Source organism: Python bivittatus, unplaced genomic scaffold, assembly GCF_059951505.1.
Source record: "Python bivittatus isolate LINGU-HERP-01145 unplaced genomic scaffold, Pbiv_v1 ctg000080_np1212, whole genome shotgun sequence".
In the NCBI taxonomy this organism is placed as follows: Eukaryota; Metazoa; Chordata; class Lepidosauria; order Squamata; family Pythonidae; genus Python; species Python bivittatus.
In genome coordinates, this window is record NW_028277035.1 from 65767939 (window position 1) to 65784512 (window position 16574).

At 38.6% G+C, this 16574-nt stretch overlaps 1 protein-coding gene across 1 annotated transcript in view; it reads right to left on the bottom strand.

Moving 5' to 3' along the window:
- Positions 1 to 16574, bottom strand: part of GRIP2 (glutamate receptor interacting protein 2) — a 125443-nt gene that overhangs the window by 46913 nt on the left and 61956 nt on the right. The window contains exons 8-12 of the mRNA XM_025165524.2: positions 10465 to 10612; positions 7683 to 7852; positions 4617 to 4742; positions 3825 to 3977; positions 3199 to 3385 (exon numbers count right to left, since the gene is read on the bottom strand). Of these exons, the coding sequence (XP_025021292.1) occupies positions 3199 to 3385; positions 3825 to 3977; positions 4617 to 4742; positions 7683 to 7852; positions 10465 to 10612 (784 nt within the window). The remainder of the gene's footprint in view (positions 1 to 3198; positions 3386 to 3824; positions 3978 to 4616; positions 4743 to 7682; positions 7853 to 10464; positions 10613 to 16574) is intronic.

Genomic DNA, 16574 nt, shown 5'->3' on the forward strand with positions numbered 1-16574 from the left:
CAATTCCATGGCCTCATCTGTGTTGTTCTGTGCTTTGGAGGCACTATAAGCCACTTAGAACAGAAACATAGCATGAAACAGATGAACTCTAGTTCTCCTGAGGTTGGGGCTAGAATAGCAGAGACACTAAGCCCTTTCAGCATCAGAGGGTATAATAAGAGACTACAACACCCTCTTCATCTTCAACAACAATCAATATTTGAAGACTCCTGGGTAGTCTCACATAGCGTATGACAACTTCATATACGTTCATCAGAACTGGCCGGGAAAGTCTGTATCTGACTCTAGGAGAAAGTTAGTGCTAACATTCCTCCATAAAAATCAGGGAGGCTGTCGATCTAAAAGACATAGTTGAACCTCAGTGGTGTGATTTAGACATCCTCCCAGTTGGATGAGAGTCAGAAGCCTCTTGCCTACAGCATTATTCTTCAGTGCCTGAGAAAATCTGAATACCTTGTCATGGCCAGATGGCATCTGCAGCTGAATTTAAACAAAGAGTATTTGCTCTTTATTCTAATGAGGAGTGGCTGCTTGATCAATTGTTTCAAGATGGAACAATTCTGCTATTAATGGAAGATGGAAAGCATGTAATATATCATGATGATCCTTGCAAAATTCCACATATCCTTTACCTTGTTACCAGCAGCAGTAGTAATAAAAACATTTATATTTTGATTAGCTGAGAAGAATTTGAAAGTGTGAATCTATCTTTACATGTTTCTCTTACTTATCCAGTGTAAGAAGCAGTGGGAGTTGGTATTTTTTCATAGTGTTAGGTTAGCTATTCTCACACTCACCCATCACACATAAGTAATAACTTATTGAACAAGCTTCCCACATATTCACATAAAATTGGGTCAACCAATTTGTTTTGATAGGGAAAATGGTGCAATGTTGCTGAACTGAAGATCATAGCCCAGTTTCATTTGTGAAATAACAAGGAATTAAAGCAGAAAAAACATTGAAAATGTCATACTATGAGAGCTACCAAAAGACAGACATACACCCTTGAGTGAGAAATGTAAACCAATTAACAACAAAAGGCTTCACCATATCCGAAGAACATATAATTAAAATGTACAGAGGATAATTTGGACAGGGAAAAGTTTCATTTTTGTTTCTTTTTTGGCTTCCACCTCGGTGCGCAATATAATTTTGCTTCTCTATCCTGTTTGAATCATCTTTAACAGGATCAAAAGGTCTGCATATGCACAGTCTGCAGAATCTGGGCATTTTTAAATCTTAAATTGTATATAAATTGTTTTTTAGTGTGTCTATCCTGCTTTTCAGTAAATAGAATATTCAACAGGGAAAACAAAATCATCAAAAATTAAACAGAATAAATCAACATGATGAAATATACCTATAAAATAAAGCAACAATAGTAATCAAAGCCAGCATAAAAATAGAAGCAGTAAGAATGTTATTTTGTAAAGTAAAGCAAGGAAGAACTTATTGATTTTAGAGTCACAAGGGATCCTGGAGGCCAAGTAGGACAATCTACCACCTAATGCAAAACCATCATGGGATGCAACTCTAACATCCCAGGTAGAAGCCATCCAGCCTCTGCTTCATTACCTCCAATTAATAAGGTATTGAGACAACCCATTCTGCTCTTGAAAGGGTCCCAGCAGCAAACATGCTAATGTCTCAGTTGTACTGTATATGGCCTGATTTAAATACTTCCATTTGGGAGACAACTTTGACAATACCAGAGATGCCTGCAAGGTGTTGTCAAAAAAAATTAAAATGGCAGTCACGTGGTGCAATCAAAGCTTCACATATAAAAATAGGCAGAGCTTTGAACATGCTGTTATGGTGGCCAACTTGGCTTTTTTGACCACACCCTAGAGACAATCTGGGACAATGTAAATGACCTATAAGAGACAGGGGGAAAGTCTGGTTTGGGAAAAGTATCTTCTGAGGACCTCTCACAAACCTGACTTTAAAAAAAAATCTGTTTCCAAATTCTAAAAGCAACAATCCTTTAGCCTCCATAGGTACAAATCCCATTCCCTGGACATCTCTAAGATAAGTATTTCATGGCCTTTGAGCATAAATGACAACAGTTCATCTTCAATCATGACAAAGTTTGGGTAATAGAAATGATCCTTGCCCCAACTGTAACTTACTAAACAGAACACAATATACTATGAAACATATTTTCTGCACTTAACTAGCCCACAGATAAGCAAAGATTTATTGGGTCCTAAGGGGATTATCATATATGGCTGATCACATGTGTAGCCTCAAGTTATAAACTTTCAAGATTTATGGAATATGCAGAAAATAAAACATCAATGTTGCATTGACTGGGAGAGACTGCACTTTATATTTTATGAAAACTATCCCTTGCAGCAGTCAGTGATTCCTATACCCCAAATAAAAGTTTAACCCAATAAGCAGGGCAGAATAAGTCAGAATTCAGAGTAAGATAGCTACACTTAGACTACATGGAAGTCTGTGTAAAATGTTACTACTTTTGGGTACCACTATACTTAGCAGAATTCAAACACAGAATTTTACTATAACAAATTATGCTGTATACATAGCATAAACTATTTCTCTTCTGAGTTTCTCCAGTCCAGATTTCTTTGCTCTGATTCCATTTTTCACCATGGCTATATTAGTGTTATATTTACAAAACTCTTCCAGCTTGTTGCCACTGCACCAAAGAAGCAAATATGAGTCCTTACTTATGAAACACAAACACACTTTTGAAAAGGAATCCCTATTTTAGAGAAGAAGCAAACCTACCACTGTCCTTCAGGCTATGAATGCAATATCAGAGTCATCTATTACTTCTGGTGCTGTAGCAAAGTGGTCAAATTTAGATCACAGAGCAGAGTGCCCTTTGAATTAATCAAGCTGTCAGGATAATTATGGTGCAATTTTAATGATTTGTGTCCATTTCATGGTAGGCTGCTTTTGACTGTTTAATTCTGATTGCCACTATAATATCACAAAATCCTGATTCAGCTGCCCCTCCCAGCAGACGCTGAAAACACTGCAAGGTACAGCAGAATAGAATAGAACCGGCTCTTTTGATACTTCTTTTATACCTGGTAGATGCGCAAGCTCCAAGTAATTGCCAATTAGAATTCAGAGGAAAGTATGATCTCTATTGGGATGGAGGAGACACCTCTGCAACAAGTGGGAGCACTACCCTCATCACCTGAAACCCAAGAGGTCTCTAACCTTTCTGCTGGACTGTCAGGCTCAATGAAACGGATGAGAGGCGGCGAAGAGAGGGTTTCAGTAGCAAAGATCCCACCCTGGAGCTGCAGTCCAAAGCCGTTCAAGGGGTCTCCTCTTAAAATCACCTCTGTTGTTTCTGTATGAACAATCTGCCCACCAGGACCCACAGTGCTGGAAGCTAATGATACTGAAACAAGAGAGGGACACAACCAAGTTAGCACTTCAAGGAAACACTGGACACTTCATTTTCCACAGAGAAACTGAGAAACCATTCTTATGAGGGAGACAGTCAGCTCAAGCAAACTGCCACCATGCTTAACAAGCTTCTGGGAGAGAAGTGCTGCCCCTCTGATAAGAAGATATGCGTCTAAGTGTACCATCATTCCTGTACCTCTGTCCTCTCTTCATACATAGCTAGAAGAAAGTATGACAAGAAGTCTAAATGGGAAGGAAGAGTTTTGGAGTTTGGGGGGAAATTTAAAGGGAGCCCACAAGAACATATCACATCACAGTGATAAAATGGATATATTGTCCATTCCCCTCAATTCTTCAGAAAAAGGGGAAGGAATTGGAATCAAATTTTGAAGATGAGCCTGAATAACTCTGCAAGCGCCTGTGATCCTTACATGAACTTTTGTGCTCCTTCTTCCTCTGTCTTCTCCTCATCATTGTGGTCCGTGGGCTCATGGGATGATTGCTCCGAGGTAGAGTATTGGAATTCTGGCAGGCCAACCCTGATGTGTTCATTGTGGGAGATGCAAAGTTGGAAGCTACGAGAGCTGGATAAAATACACAAGAAGCCATTTCAGTGTTTGATTGTTCATATCAGTTCTAATTCCACGCTGTTATTTCAATCAAGACATAAAATATGTCATTTTGTATCCCAGTATTCCTAACATATGTATCAAATGAGTGAATAGCTGATAATTCTTTTCCCGCTCCCAAAGTATCTTGCTAAATATTACTAAATTAACAGTCTTCCAGCCTTGATGTTAGCATCTTTGCTGACCTACGAAAATGTTTAAATCTGCCAAATCTGAAAGGGCTTTCTTAAAGCCTACACAGTATAGAGATTCCTATTTCCTCTTCATTCTCATTCTTTTAGAAATAATTGGGAAATATGTCACATACTGGGTCTCATGCACAGGACAAGGAAGACACTTGCAAGAAGTGCTGAGGATGGGGGAAGTGGTCCCTAGAGGAGCAGGTAAACTATACCCACTTCTTCAAAAAGACCTTGAACACAGAGGAGAAGAGACAGAAGGCTTGACAATTGGAGAAGGCAAGATTGGTCCAGAAGAAACAGCTCACGGGACAGATTTTGAGTAAACTTCAGGCAGGGGCCTTTCAGCATTGATTGCTGGGAGTCCCAATTGTGACTTTGCAGATCAAGAAAGTAGAAAAATAGGCTACGTTACATTTACAATAGTCCTGGTTGGATGTCTGATTCCAGGTGGGTGTCTTGCAATGTCCAGGATGGTGGGTATGGCAGTAGCTGACACAAGGATCCCAGCAATGGTGGTGGTCACTCTTCTGCACTTTGACTTTGGCCAACAACAGACAGATAATGTAACAAAAAGAGAATGTCAAACATCACAGGCAACCTGGCTCACAACTGAAAACATGTTAGAAGCCTACTTTTTGTAAACTGTGCATATAACCTTATGGAAAAGGGCTCCCAGTTTCTCTCACCTTTATTTCCTTACATTTGAAAACCAAAGGGATAACAAGGAAACTGATGTTCATGAACCTTCACACATTTCCCTCATTTCTGTTATGTTGGAGGACTTTAGGCAGACATCCTGTCTCCTTGAGTGTCGAGGCTGTGGAGATGTGGGAGGAGGTGACCCCGGTCTGCATTCTGGGAAGCAGTGGAGTTTGGAAGATCAGAGGGGGGTGCCCCTGAACTCTGACTAGCAACCAATAGGTCATCAGGAAGATAAGTTTCCCCCAGTAATAAGGAGGCTCCAAAACTTATGCCAATTTCAGCCAATCATTTGTTAATTGCTGTATCTCTTTGTAAGAAACATGTATAAAATTATCTTCTTTGGGTGTGACTGGGGTTCTTCTGACTTAAGGGGAGACCCCATCTGACTCTATTGGCAAGCTTTCAATAAAACTTTAAAATCTCAGCTGGTACTTTTGTGTCTAATCTTCTGCCGGACTGGATCCTAATTGGGGAGAGTCAGAAACTCTCAAATTTTGCTAACAAGAGCACCAATCACCCCAGGGACAATGAACACAAACAGGAAAGAAAATCTTCAGAATATCTGAGTAATGTTCATTGCTTGGCATGATGTGCTTTGAATACAAATCTCTGATCAAGGATACTGAGAAATGTGCACATTGGCTCCTATAGCTTACTCATCTTGTACTTTCAATCTGCCACTGCTCATTTTTCTGGCACTTTCAAAACCACAGGACGAGGGAACCACGATGGCCAAAGGGCAAGTCGATCAGCACCTTTGAGGAAATATATTTCTCTTTGTTGGGCCTGCAATAACTTTCCTCTTGACACTTTAAGGCAGGGTTCCTCAACCTTGGCGACTTGAAGATGTGTGGACTTCAACTCCCAGAATTCCCCAGCCATCTTCAAGTCACCAAGGTTGAGGAACCCGGCTTTAAGGCACATCACTCTTATGTTGCTTACATAAAGTCAGTGTAAGCACCACTGAATTAAAGAGCTCATACTTCTCATTTCTTGTCTCTTATTGTAGATTAGACAGTGAACATATAATCTAATACTTCATGAAAAACCTAGAAATGAAACTGTAGAGAATCCAGTTGCAAAGAGCTGATTCAGATTGCCCCCAGAGGCTTAAAAAGTACAATGGACAGTCTACAAAGGTGGGGATGGGAGTTCCTGATATTATCCATGGAAATTACTTTTTTAGGTCAAAGGAATGTAGTACAGCCACTTGTCATGGCAGTGTCCCTTGTCAGAGAGCTAGTCCTTCGCAATATCTAGTACTCCATGAGCTGCCAACATTTAAACTGTACCTGAAAATTAAATTTATAGAGACTATCTCATCCATGAAGGATGGTTATCAGACTGCACAAGGTTAAAAGACCTGGAGTTAAACTCATGACTAGAAGAGACAGCCTTTGCAAGTACCAGCTGCAAAGCAAGACTGGAAAATTCAACCCTGACTGAAACCTCTGCCAGAGAACCTAGTCATTTTTCCTGGTTGCATTGAGAATAGCTTCTATAGTCACTTTCCAGAAGTCTGCAAACATATGTAATACAGACAACATCAAGCTAGCCCTCATGAAGTGTTTCAGTACTCTAGAAAGAAGGTGTAGTGTTAAAAGCCAAAAGGAATGAGACAGTGTGTTGAAAAATATGTGATCTCTCATTTGGACCTTTTCTCCAAATTTGCTTATGGAAAATGTTCTTTTAATGCAGAGTTATGGATCATTGTAATACAAGCAGCTAGAAAACCACTCTTTCCTCTATACATTTGAAGGTTAGATTTTTAAAAATGCTGACAAGCCAGGCTTACTAGCTCATTTTAAAAATGCCATTATTTAAGAGGTACTTGAGATGAAGAAGTTCTGATGATTTACAGAGCACTGTGTTTAATTATGTTTAGAGGATTATGAATTTTTACAATCATAGTTTTATACATTGATGGTGAATGATGATTGTTTTTATGACTAGTGTGTTGACACTATTTATATACTGCCATGAGCCATTTGGAGTTTTAATGACTGAGGTGGCATAGAAGCTAAACAAACAAATAAATACACCAAATAAGTTTGCGTCTTGATCCCAGTGCCTTTTCAAATGCAGCAAGTGGACTGTGATTGAGGATAGTGACCCAATTAAGGAAATCACAGATCTAGATATATTAATCATATTAGTGTCCATCAATTAATTACATTTACATAAATGTACATGTGAATAAGCATAACAGCTCTGAAACAAACAGCATGCATTTTTTTTTTAGAAGCTGAACATATACCTTGTAACAAATATATGAAAAGACTCATCACCTCAGTGTTTAATTATTTTGGGCACCTTTTAGTAGAATCAATTTTACTTTTTTAAAAATAAATTCATCTAAACAACAAAGCAATTAAAGTTGTAACTAGAGTTTGATCTAATCATCAACTTGGTCCATGACAGGAATGGGATTGGCCCTTCCTTCACTAGTGATTTATAGTGTCTTCATAACATCACTCAGCCATCACTTGAAGTATTATAAATCCTTTCTTCATTGCTATTATTTTGGCACAATGATCATTGGTTCACTCTAGAAGACACTAATTTCCCAAACTGAAAGATTAATCATCTTTCTACAAGAATCAATAAAAGGCCAGGTTCCTGTCTCCTCCCAGATGGTCTTTGTTTTTTTCAAAACTGCACCTAATCTCACATGTTTCTGTGTAATCAGAAAGGTGGTCAGTATTTTCACCCAGAAATACATGTACCCCAAAGAAACAGAAGTGTTTCATATCTTACGCTCAGTCATGGCACATACCTGTATCCAGAGGCTTGAGGGGAAGTCTACTGTGGTGAGCAGGTAGTATTTCTAACTTGACATTTTCTGACGTGGCTGCTACTAGCTGGGTGGCTTCCAACAAGGAGCAATGCTCTGTGCTAGTCCCATCAATGGAAAGGATATGGTCACCTACATGCAGAGCCCCACATCTGCCAGAGAAACACACAACACAGGCATATATTGCAGTCACCTGTGGTTAAAAGTAGAGCAATTCAAAATCCATCAAAGTCACAGAAAAGTTGGTTGCTTGCATCACACACATTCTTTGCCATGTTCTTTGCCCAGATTCAGCTGAAACCTCATTTTAAAAAGCCAGAAATCCAACTTTGAAGTTTCCTGGTTGAAAGACCATGAAAGAACAGAGGTTTTATCATGAAAGAACATCAGTCAGGTTAACTGAACTACAGGTAACACTTCCCTAAAAAATAAAGTGAAAAATTTCATGTGGTCAAATAGAATCTGAAATGTATCTTTATCATAAGAATCTAAGGGGTCTTACTAGATTAAAAAAAATCACTCCAGGTTTGTCCTTATTTGCTTTTGTTCTTTGCCATTTCCCATTTTTTTAAAAAAGAGTTTAACCTGTGTGTGAAGACTACATTTGCGCATGACATTTGGAAGAATGAGGTATATGTTCCCCTATACAAAGGGAAAGGTAGCAAAAGTCAATGCAAAAACTACAGGGAAATCAGTTGATTAAGTGTGCCTGTTAGGGTGTTTGGCCCAATTCTAGTTAAAAGATATGAAAGGTGACAATGAACACAATTTCAGGAAGGAAGTGTAGCATTGCTAAGCAGGGGCTAGGCAGGCCACAGTTTTGCTCTTCAGCAAGTCACTGCTGAATAGTATGAATGTGAAAAAGGAAGTTTATTCATTTGCTGATGATAAAATATGGAACATGACATAAAATTATGGAATATTTTGTGTGAATCAGATATTGAATGTTAGTTGGTTGCTGAATACAATAAGAGCTGTATATGATGTAAAGTGTGCACAAGAATAGAATAAGACAAGGTGGTGTGAATTCCCCTTAGTCATATAATATATTTATGATAAAAGTATAAGAAATGCTCATGGTGACATTTCAGGTATGTTAGTTACAGACATGAATGTACATGTACTTTTGTAAGTAGATAATGCCATCGGGTTGGCTGAGAACATGAGGACTCTTACAGTGACTGTCAGAGATTGTATGATGCAATAAGGAATATGGATCTGAACATTTCAAGTACAAAAACAGTTGCCTGATAGCGAAAACTGAGCGAATGGCTGCAAATTGCACAGAAATGACAAAAAGAAAAAGAAAAAAATAGAGCAAATGGTTGAATCTGATACTTCAGGAGAATGTTATTAAAGATGAGAAAATGGATGGAGAAATGTTAAGATAGAAAATGTTAGTAGAAAGGGAATGAATATGTGGCCTGTTGCAAGGGTTGAATCTTTGTTGAAAGAAGCAAAAAGGGTTTTAAATAGGAATATGCTTCTACCCATTTTGTTATCAGGAGAACCAGAAGAAAGCCAAATGCAGACAGAATGATCTATTTAAGAAGCACGTATGAGAAAAGATAGGGTCAAGAACTGAAGGCTGGTGAGTGAACTCGGACTGAGCACAAAATGAGTGGTAAGTACAAAATAAGTATGTTGTGATGGCTTCGTCATATAGACAGAATGAATGACAGCTAAATTGTGAAACAAATTTATGAAATAATGAATAGGTCAAAGGAAGGGAAAGTCTGAGAAAGTTGTGGTTGAATGAAATAGACGAGATCCTGAAAAACTGAAGAATAATAGTTTAAAGAACAAAGAGCAATATATAAAGCCCTGTATGGACATATTGGAAGCAAGAATGGTTTGCAAGGATAAGGAGGGAGAGGCACAGTGAAATGTAAACTAGATATAGCAAGATTTCCTTTTCCTTGTCTTATCTCATGCCTTCGGTTCCATTGGCTTTATATTTCTTACTGTTTTCTGCATTTACGTGGCTTGCCACAAAAGGGAATAGTGTGAAGTTACCTTTCTATGCAACAGATAAGATCTCAGAGAACAAATTAATCTATAAATGTTCACATTGAAAGTTCAGCATCATATTGCAAATTTAACAGGGTCCAATTTATTTCTGATAAACCAACTTTAGTTAACATTGAACAAGTGATATACTGTGTTCCCAACAATATTATCAGGGTTTTTTTTTTGGTTTTTTTTTTAAAGATATTTTACAGTACTTATAGAAATGGTTTCCAAAGTTCCTCTCTTGGAATAGTCTGGAATATATATCATGGGTCTATGAGAAGCTAGTTTGAGTGTTGCCATTTCTTTGGATGAACTGAGAAGGGAAATACTAGTATGGAAGTGACAACTTTCCCACATCAGGGAATCCATCAGATGTGCCCAAGATAAACTCAGTTCCTCAAAGCCTTGCATTATATCCCTGAAGTTTTCACCCGTACAGGCATGAAAGCTGGCTGGGTGACTTTGGGCCAGTCACTCTCTCTCAGCCCAACTTCACTGGGGAAAATAGGAGGTAGGTCCATTAGGTATCCATGCTACCTTGAGTTGACCAAAATTAAAGGCAGGACAAAAATCAAATAAATAAACAAAGATCCTCCCTTACATAGAAAATGTAGTTTGTGCAGAGTAGCATTAATGCAGTGGCTGTTTTTTTCAAACATCCCAGATTTCACCAGAGGAAAAACATTTCAAACAGAAGTAAAATTTAAACCAAACAAACCTGGGAGAACATAATCACAGTTCAGCCTCTTACCTGTCCACCACACTAGCCGGCTTGATCTTGTCAATGACTATGACCTGTTTATTCCGATGGGTGTTCATTGCTAGTGTGATTCCTAGGGCAGAACCAGGAGCCTTTGCAATTTCCACTAGCAAAGGGCCTGAAGCATTGGCTACCATATCTATAAATCAAAAAAGGCATTTGAAATTAGTTCTGCTTAGCTCTTCCCAACCAGAACATCAGATGGGACAGGTAGGGAAAACAATGGCTTTTATAATATGCTTGACACATATGGTCACACAGGAGTCTTGATTTTATGTAGAAGATAATATTGTACAACCTTTAACATATACTGAAATTTGGAAATTCAGGACAAAATAATAACACTATAAGGCAAGTATACTTGTAAAGTGAACCCCTAAAATCTATGTTTGCAGATGTCCTTTCTCAGCTGCTGTCTGAAGATCTCAATGATCAACAAAATGACAGATAGACCACAATAGGCAGCCCAAACCAGCAACTGGAATAGATTTTAAATCAAAATGTTAATGGTACACATTATACAGGACCAAGGATAGCTCCAGGGCCAAAAATAGAACTATTTCATTGCAGAGTCTGATGTTTGAAGGATTTCTGCCCCACCTTGGTGAGGAACCATTTCCTAACAGAGCCATTCTCTGGTATCTAGTATCTATTGAGCATTTTGTGGCTTCTTTGCAGGCATTTTGGCATCTCAGGAAAAGGAATTGGTGTATCTGTAACTTATACCCATGCAAAGTATTCAAAGGTGTTTACATCTATTCAAAGGAAGGGTCTATAATAGAACATACAAATAGAAGGCAAAGTCCGTACAGTGTGCGAAAGAGATTTGGGCAATTTCATTTCAGTGTATAACTACCACATGTCCTATCTGGCCTCTCTCTTGACATGAGCTGCTATTTAGCTTTACTAAAAGCTTTACTACACACTGGATCCTTTACTACCCATGGGATCCTGTCAACACATGCATCAATCCCCATTACTTCACATCTCTTAAAGGTACCTGAGAAAGTGACAACACAGTTTGCATCATTCAGATCATATTCTGTAATATGTGTTAAACATACACACAAATGTTTCACACTGCTTCATTTTAAGATCTAATTTGTTGTTGTTGTTGTTCAATCGTTAAGTCATGTCTGACTCTTCGTGACCCCATGAACCATATTGCGCCAGGCCTTCCTATCCTTCACTGCCTCCCTGAGTTTGCTCAGTTTCATGCTCATAAGATCTAATAGTACATCCCAAACACACACTTAAATTATAACTGGAGCATATCTCATTTAGACTGACTTTAAAAAATCGAAACAAATGTTAATAAACATAATTAAAATTGAATATCTGGAGGGGAAACCACACCAAAGTTTCACAGGATGTACCAGTGTATCCAAATCTAAACTAACCAGATGTTCAGAATTAACAAAAATTATCTTACACTCATACACAGATAAATGGCAAAAAGCATCCAGTGGATGTTACTTTAACTTAGTTATGCCTCCATTTTTGGATAATTGTATTTTCCTGAGGAGGAGGAGGAGGAGGAGGAGGAGGATTCATCCTGCAATTAGGACAATCAGCATGCTCAGGATATGTAGAGGGTACTAGTTAACAGAAAGGAATGAATACTTTCGCAGATTTAAGAAGCCCTACCCATCCAAATGATAAACTAGCCCTAATTATCTGACTATTAATAGGATTGCCATGCAATTAACTACATTACAGTAAAGGGGATCTATATGGTTTTTTGATATGTATATGCAGGACAAACATTTCTAGAGCAACTGGATCTGGTTTTTGAAAATCAAATTTGTTCTTTTATTTCAATCTCATTGCAATACATGCTACAAAAGTGTAATCAATAATTATAAATCTATAATGTTCACATGCTCACTGGAGAATTGTTCATCTCTGAAAATAGTAGTAACCTCTGGGGCTTGATCCGTATTTAGTCAACCTCTATTTTTTTACTATCTAGAAACTCCTATTTTTCAAAATTATTCTTTTCAGATAAAATAATTGTTTAAAAAGTATGACTTACAAACGCTGCTTACCTGGGACTGAAATATATCCAAGCAGTACAGTACACACTTAGAAATTAAAGGATTAATGACCTGGCATTTATTAAATGTCCAGTATCTTTCATCAGTATAGGAAATATTTTCGGTGATGAGCAGCTTTCAAAGAGAGAAAAGGAACACCTTTATACAGCAAATACCTATCTGATCTCCCAAAAGGTAGAAGAAACCATCAGACAGAGGTAGGTTTATGAAGCTACTATTATTACCATGGTTGGTTGCACAGTCAGCCAGATGTTTAGACTGAACTTGGCATTTTTATCCACCTATCGAGTCCTTCCCAGTGTTGTTTGATGGTATTGTCGCAGGATGTAAGCTGTTTCAAGTAAAGCTGCCTTTTGCAATTGACTGGTGGTGATTTTGTCAATGCTGATGGTCTGCAAATGGTGCTCCAGATGTTTTGGGATTGCACCTAAGGCATCTATTACTATTGGTACTATCTTTGCCTTCTTTTGCCATTGTCATTCTACTTCTATTTGTAGGTCTTTATATTTTGTGATTTTCTCTAGTTCTTTTCTATTCTGCTGTCTCCAGGTATTGCAGTGTCCACTATCCAGACTTTTTTGTCTTTCTTATTAACTATTGTTAAGTCTGGGGTGTTGTGTGGCAGGTTAGGGTTGTTGTTGTTGTTACTATTATTATTATTATTCATCCTGCAATTAGGACAATCAGTGCACTCAGGATATGCAGAGGCTACTAGTGTCATAGTAACTTGTTCTGTCTCTTCAAAGAAAATTGATTATATCACTTTAGGGAAATCTTATATCCCCTGCTTTCTGATGAATTAGAGTAGAGGAAGGTTTTCACTCCCACTACACATATAATTTCCTCTGCTGAAAAACATTTCAACAATTTTCCTTTATTTATTCTCCAGTACCTGCCCTGTTTTGGGAAGGACTTCTTAAAATGTTTCTAGAGTGAGATACTGAATCATGATGACCATTCTGTCCAGACTGAGCAGCTGGCCTTTCCAGACTAGGTGTTCTTGAGCGGTACACACACAGCAGCTGCTGGTCCCAGGCCATCCTGACTTCTTCCCCAGCATAACACAGCATGCAAAGGAAGGTGTCCCAACATGCAACACTTGAGTTATTTTAAATTAGGAGAATGCAAACTCCTGATCCAGCTGCACTGAAAGACTCCATGGATGCATTATGGAGCATGGGCATAACCATAACTCTTCAGCAATGATTTGCTATTTTGTGATATTCCTTTTGCCTCGCTCTTATTCTTTTCTTAGCTGTCTGAATGAAGCCCATTGAATAAGAACAACAACAATCCCATAAACTCTCTATGTGCAACAAGGAACAACTGTTTTCCCCAACCATCTTGAGCATACTGTACAATCAACAGCACAGGGACAAGACTGCTTAGCATCTACCACATACATATTGGCAAACAAATACAGAGCTTTCTGCTTGCCAAAAAGTCCCTTTCTTTAACATATGATATTTATCTGAAATAAATATAAAACATGCCAACACTGAAGCTTCTTTTTAAAAACTGTAGCTCACATAGAATAGCTGAAAAGGGAAGTGTAAAAATTGTTGGCTCTACAAAGGGACAGGGAAACCCAGGAAACAGACCTCAGAGGCATCAGATATTTTCATTTCCCCCAGCCGGAAGAGATGCCGTCTGCTTGGAAATACACACTCCAGCAACACTGCCAGGAGCCAAGAAAAATCCCAGTCATCGCATGCTGCTGACATCAGGAAAAGCAAACAGGGGCTTCTTCTACACCTGATAGGCCTTTCCCCAAGCAATGGACTTCCCTACATTTTCATTAAAGGCAAAATGACATGCCTCTTTTGCCCACTAATGTCTATTCCAATTTAGGAGCTATCCCAAAGCTCAGCACAGTTGTCCCATCCTGCAACTAGTCCCAGCTTCACAGAAGAGGCTGCACATGCCACGGTGATCTTGCTCCCATGGGGATGGATGCCCTGCTAGTAAGAGGAGGGAAACAGGGAGCAACCTGAACCAACATTTTCTACCATATAAAACATCAGCAACAAGCCTTGGCTTCATGAACAACCTCTTTCCTTATTCACAAGATCAGAAAGTTTTGCTTCTAATTTTAAACAAATCTGTTTATGGGAAATCTGAACTCTGTGGACTGTGATGAATAGTCTGTTCACTAACTAGAAAGTAAACAGCAGCTTGTACAAAATTGGCAGATAGTCCACACCCAAAGGAGGAGGAATGGGATTTTGTGCACCGGAAATTTGCTATAGCTTATCCCCATAGTAAGAAACAGTGATTTTTTTTGGTGCCCAAGCTACAGATTGGTGTTGGTCCTGCAGCTTTTATAAAGTGGATTCTGACCTTAAATAAGACACAGCTCTGATGTGGCTTAAATTCAGTTCTAGAAATGTAGAATTAGCAGCAGAAAGTCAACATCAGTTTGAAATAAGTATTTTAAAAAATGAAAAAAAAAATTGAACTGAATCCATATCTATCTCTTTGGAATGAAAAAGGTGAAACAGTGGCACTATTTAGCATGAAAAGGTTCCCAAAGATGCGCCAGCAGCAATTAGGCCGTGAAAAGTAGCAAATTCTAAAAGCAACATATTCTTCTCAGTGGTGCATTCTGGCACTGGCAGTATAGAAAGAAAGCAAAAGTGTCTTGGCAAGACAACATGCCATTGATCAGCACAAAGCAGAGCATATTGTTAGCGTGATTCTTATGGAACAGCTTTAGCCAACTGATTGTTGACCCTGGAACCAAAGTAGTGGCCCAGTTAAGCATGGCACCATTGTAACACCCAGGGCTAGACATCTGTTACTGCTGAATTAACAGCACAAAAAAGGCAGAGAGGAACAACTTTTGGGAAATTTTCAAAAACCCACATAGCAGCAGCGTGTATAATTCATGCAGAAATGATCAGTAAAGGAAGTTAGCCCCTGAAAGGCTAATAATATCCTGAACAATGATATTGACTATGCTGAAAGAATCAGAGAATGCTTTACAAGCAACGAATTTGGCCTCTCAGCATTATTAAGCGACAGGAGACCGCCTGCGGTTCACGAAGAGGGGGGAAAAAACCCCTAGCAGATGAAGCCTTTTGGCAGAAAGATCATATGAATAGCAAAGGACAGCCTGAAGGAGACCAAACTGGCTTCATCAGAAATATCCTCTGACTGTTAAAAAACAACCAACTTTCAACAGGAATGAAAGTGATAATTTGGACCATGAGGGGAAGAGATAATTTTTTCACTTTTCTCTAACATCATCCATTTGCTGATTTCTACTTCTAAATTAATGTAGTTACACTTCAAAAGGCTTCAAGTAAGAACACCTTGGAGCCTTTAACAGGCAGAAAAGGGGTCTGAACCATGTTCCCTATATGGATTACTAAAGCTGTTCCTAAATAACTTATCAGACAAGAACCTGGTGAGAACTCAGTGATTCCAGAATGAGGAATAAGTGTAGGATCAATGCCCCCTCAATCTTTCTCATCCCCAGAATGGCAGTTAAGCTCAGAAAATGGATTCCCTACCCCTCTTAATTCCCTACCCATCTTAACTGCTTGGGAAGGATGATTTTCCTTCCTGAAGGCTAGCATACCTGCTGGGACGATTGGTAATCCTTTTCTGTAATCTCCCCTAAAAATCATCCACCACATGATAAAGTTTAGAAGGACAAAAACATGCATTGTGTCACCAGTGGATTTCCAGGGATTTGGGAAATAGACTTTGAAGTCAGGACTCACATCTGGGATGGCCTTGACATTAAAGGGGAATATTGAAGAGCACAAATGACCTTTTGAGTCTTTTTGAGTCACTCATTTCCCAAACCAAACAAATTCTTAAAAAATAAGATAAAATAACCTCCACTGCATAAATCATGTCTGCTATGAGACAATGTTCTGTTTTGCAGCAAAGGGATATCAGCTGAACAAGGCTTTATTTCAGGTCCCTGGAAAATAAAGTGATTGTGACAGTATATGTTACAATTTCTTTATTGAGATAAAAGCTACAACAAGCAGGCAAGGAATGAATGAATGAATGAATGAAACTTTATTTTCC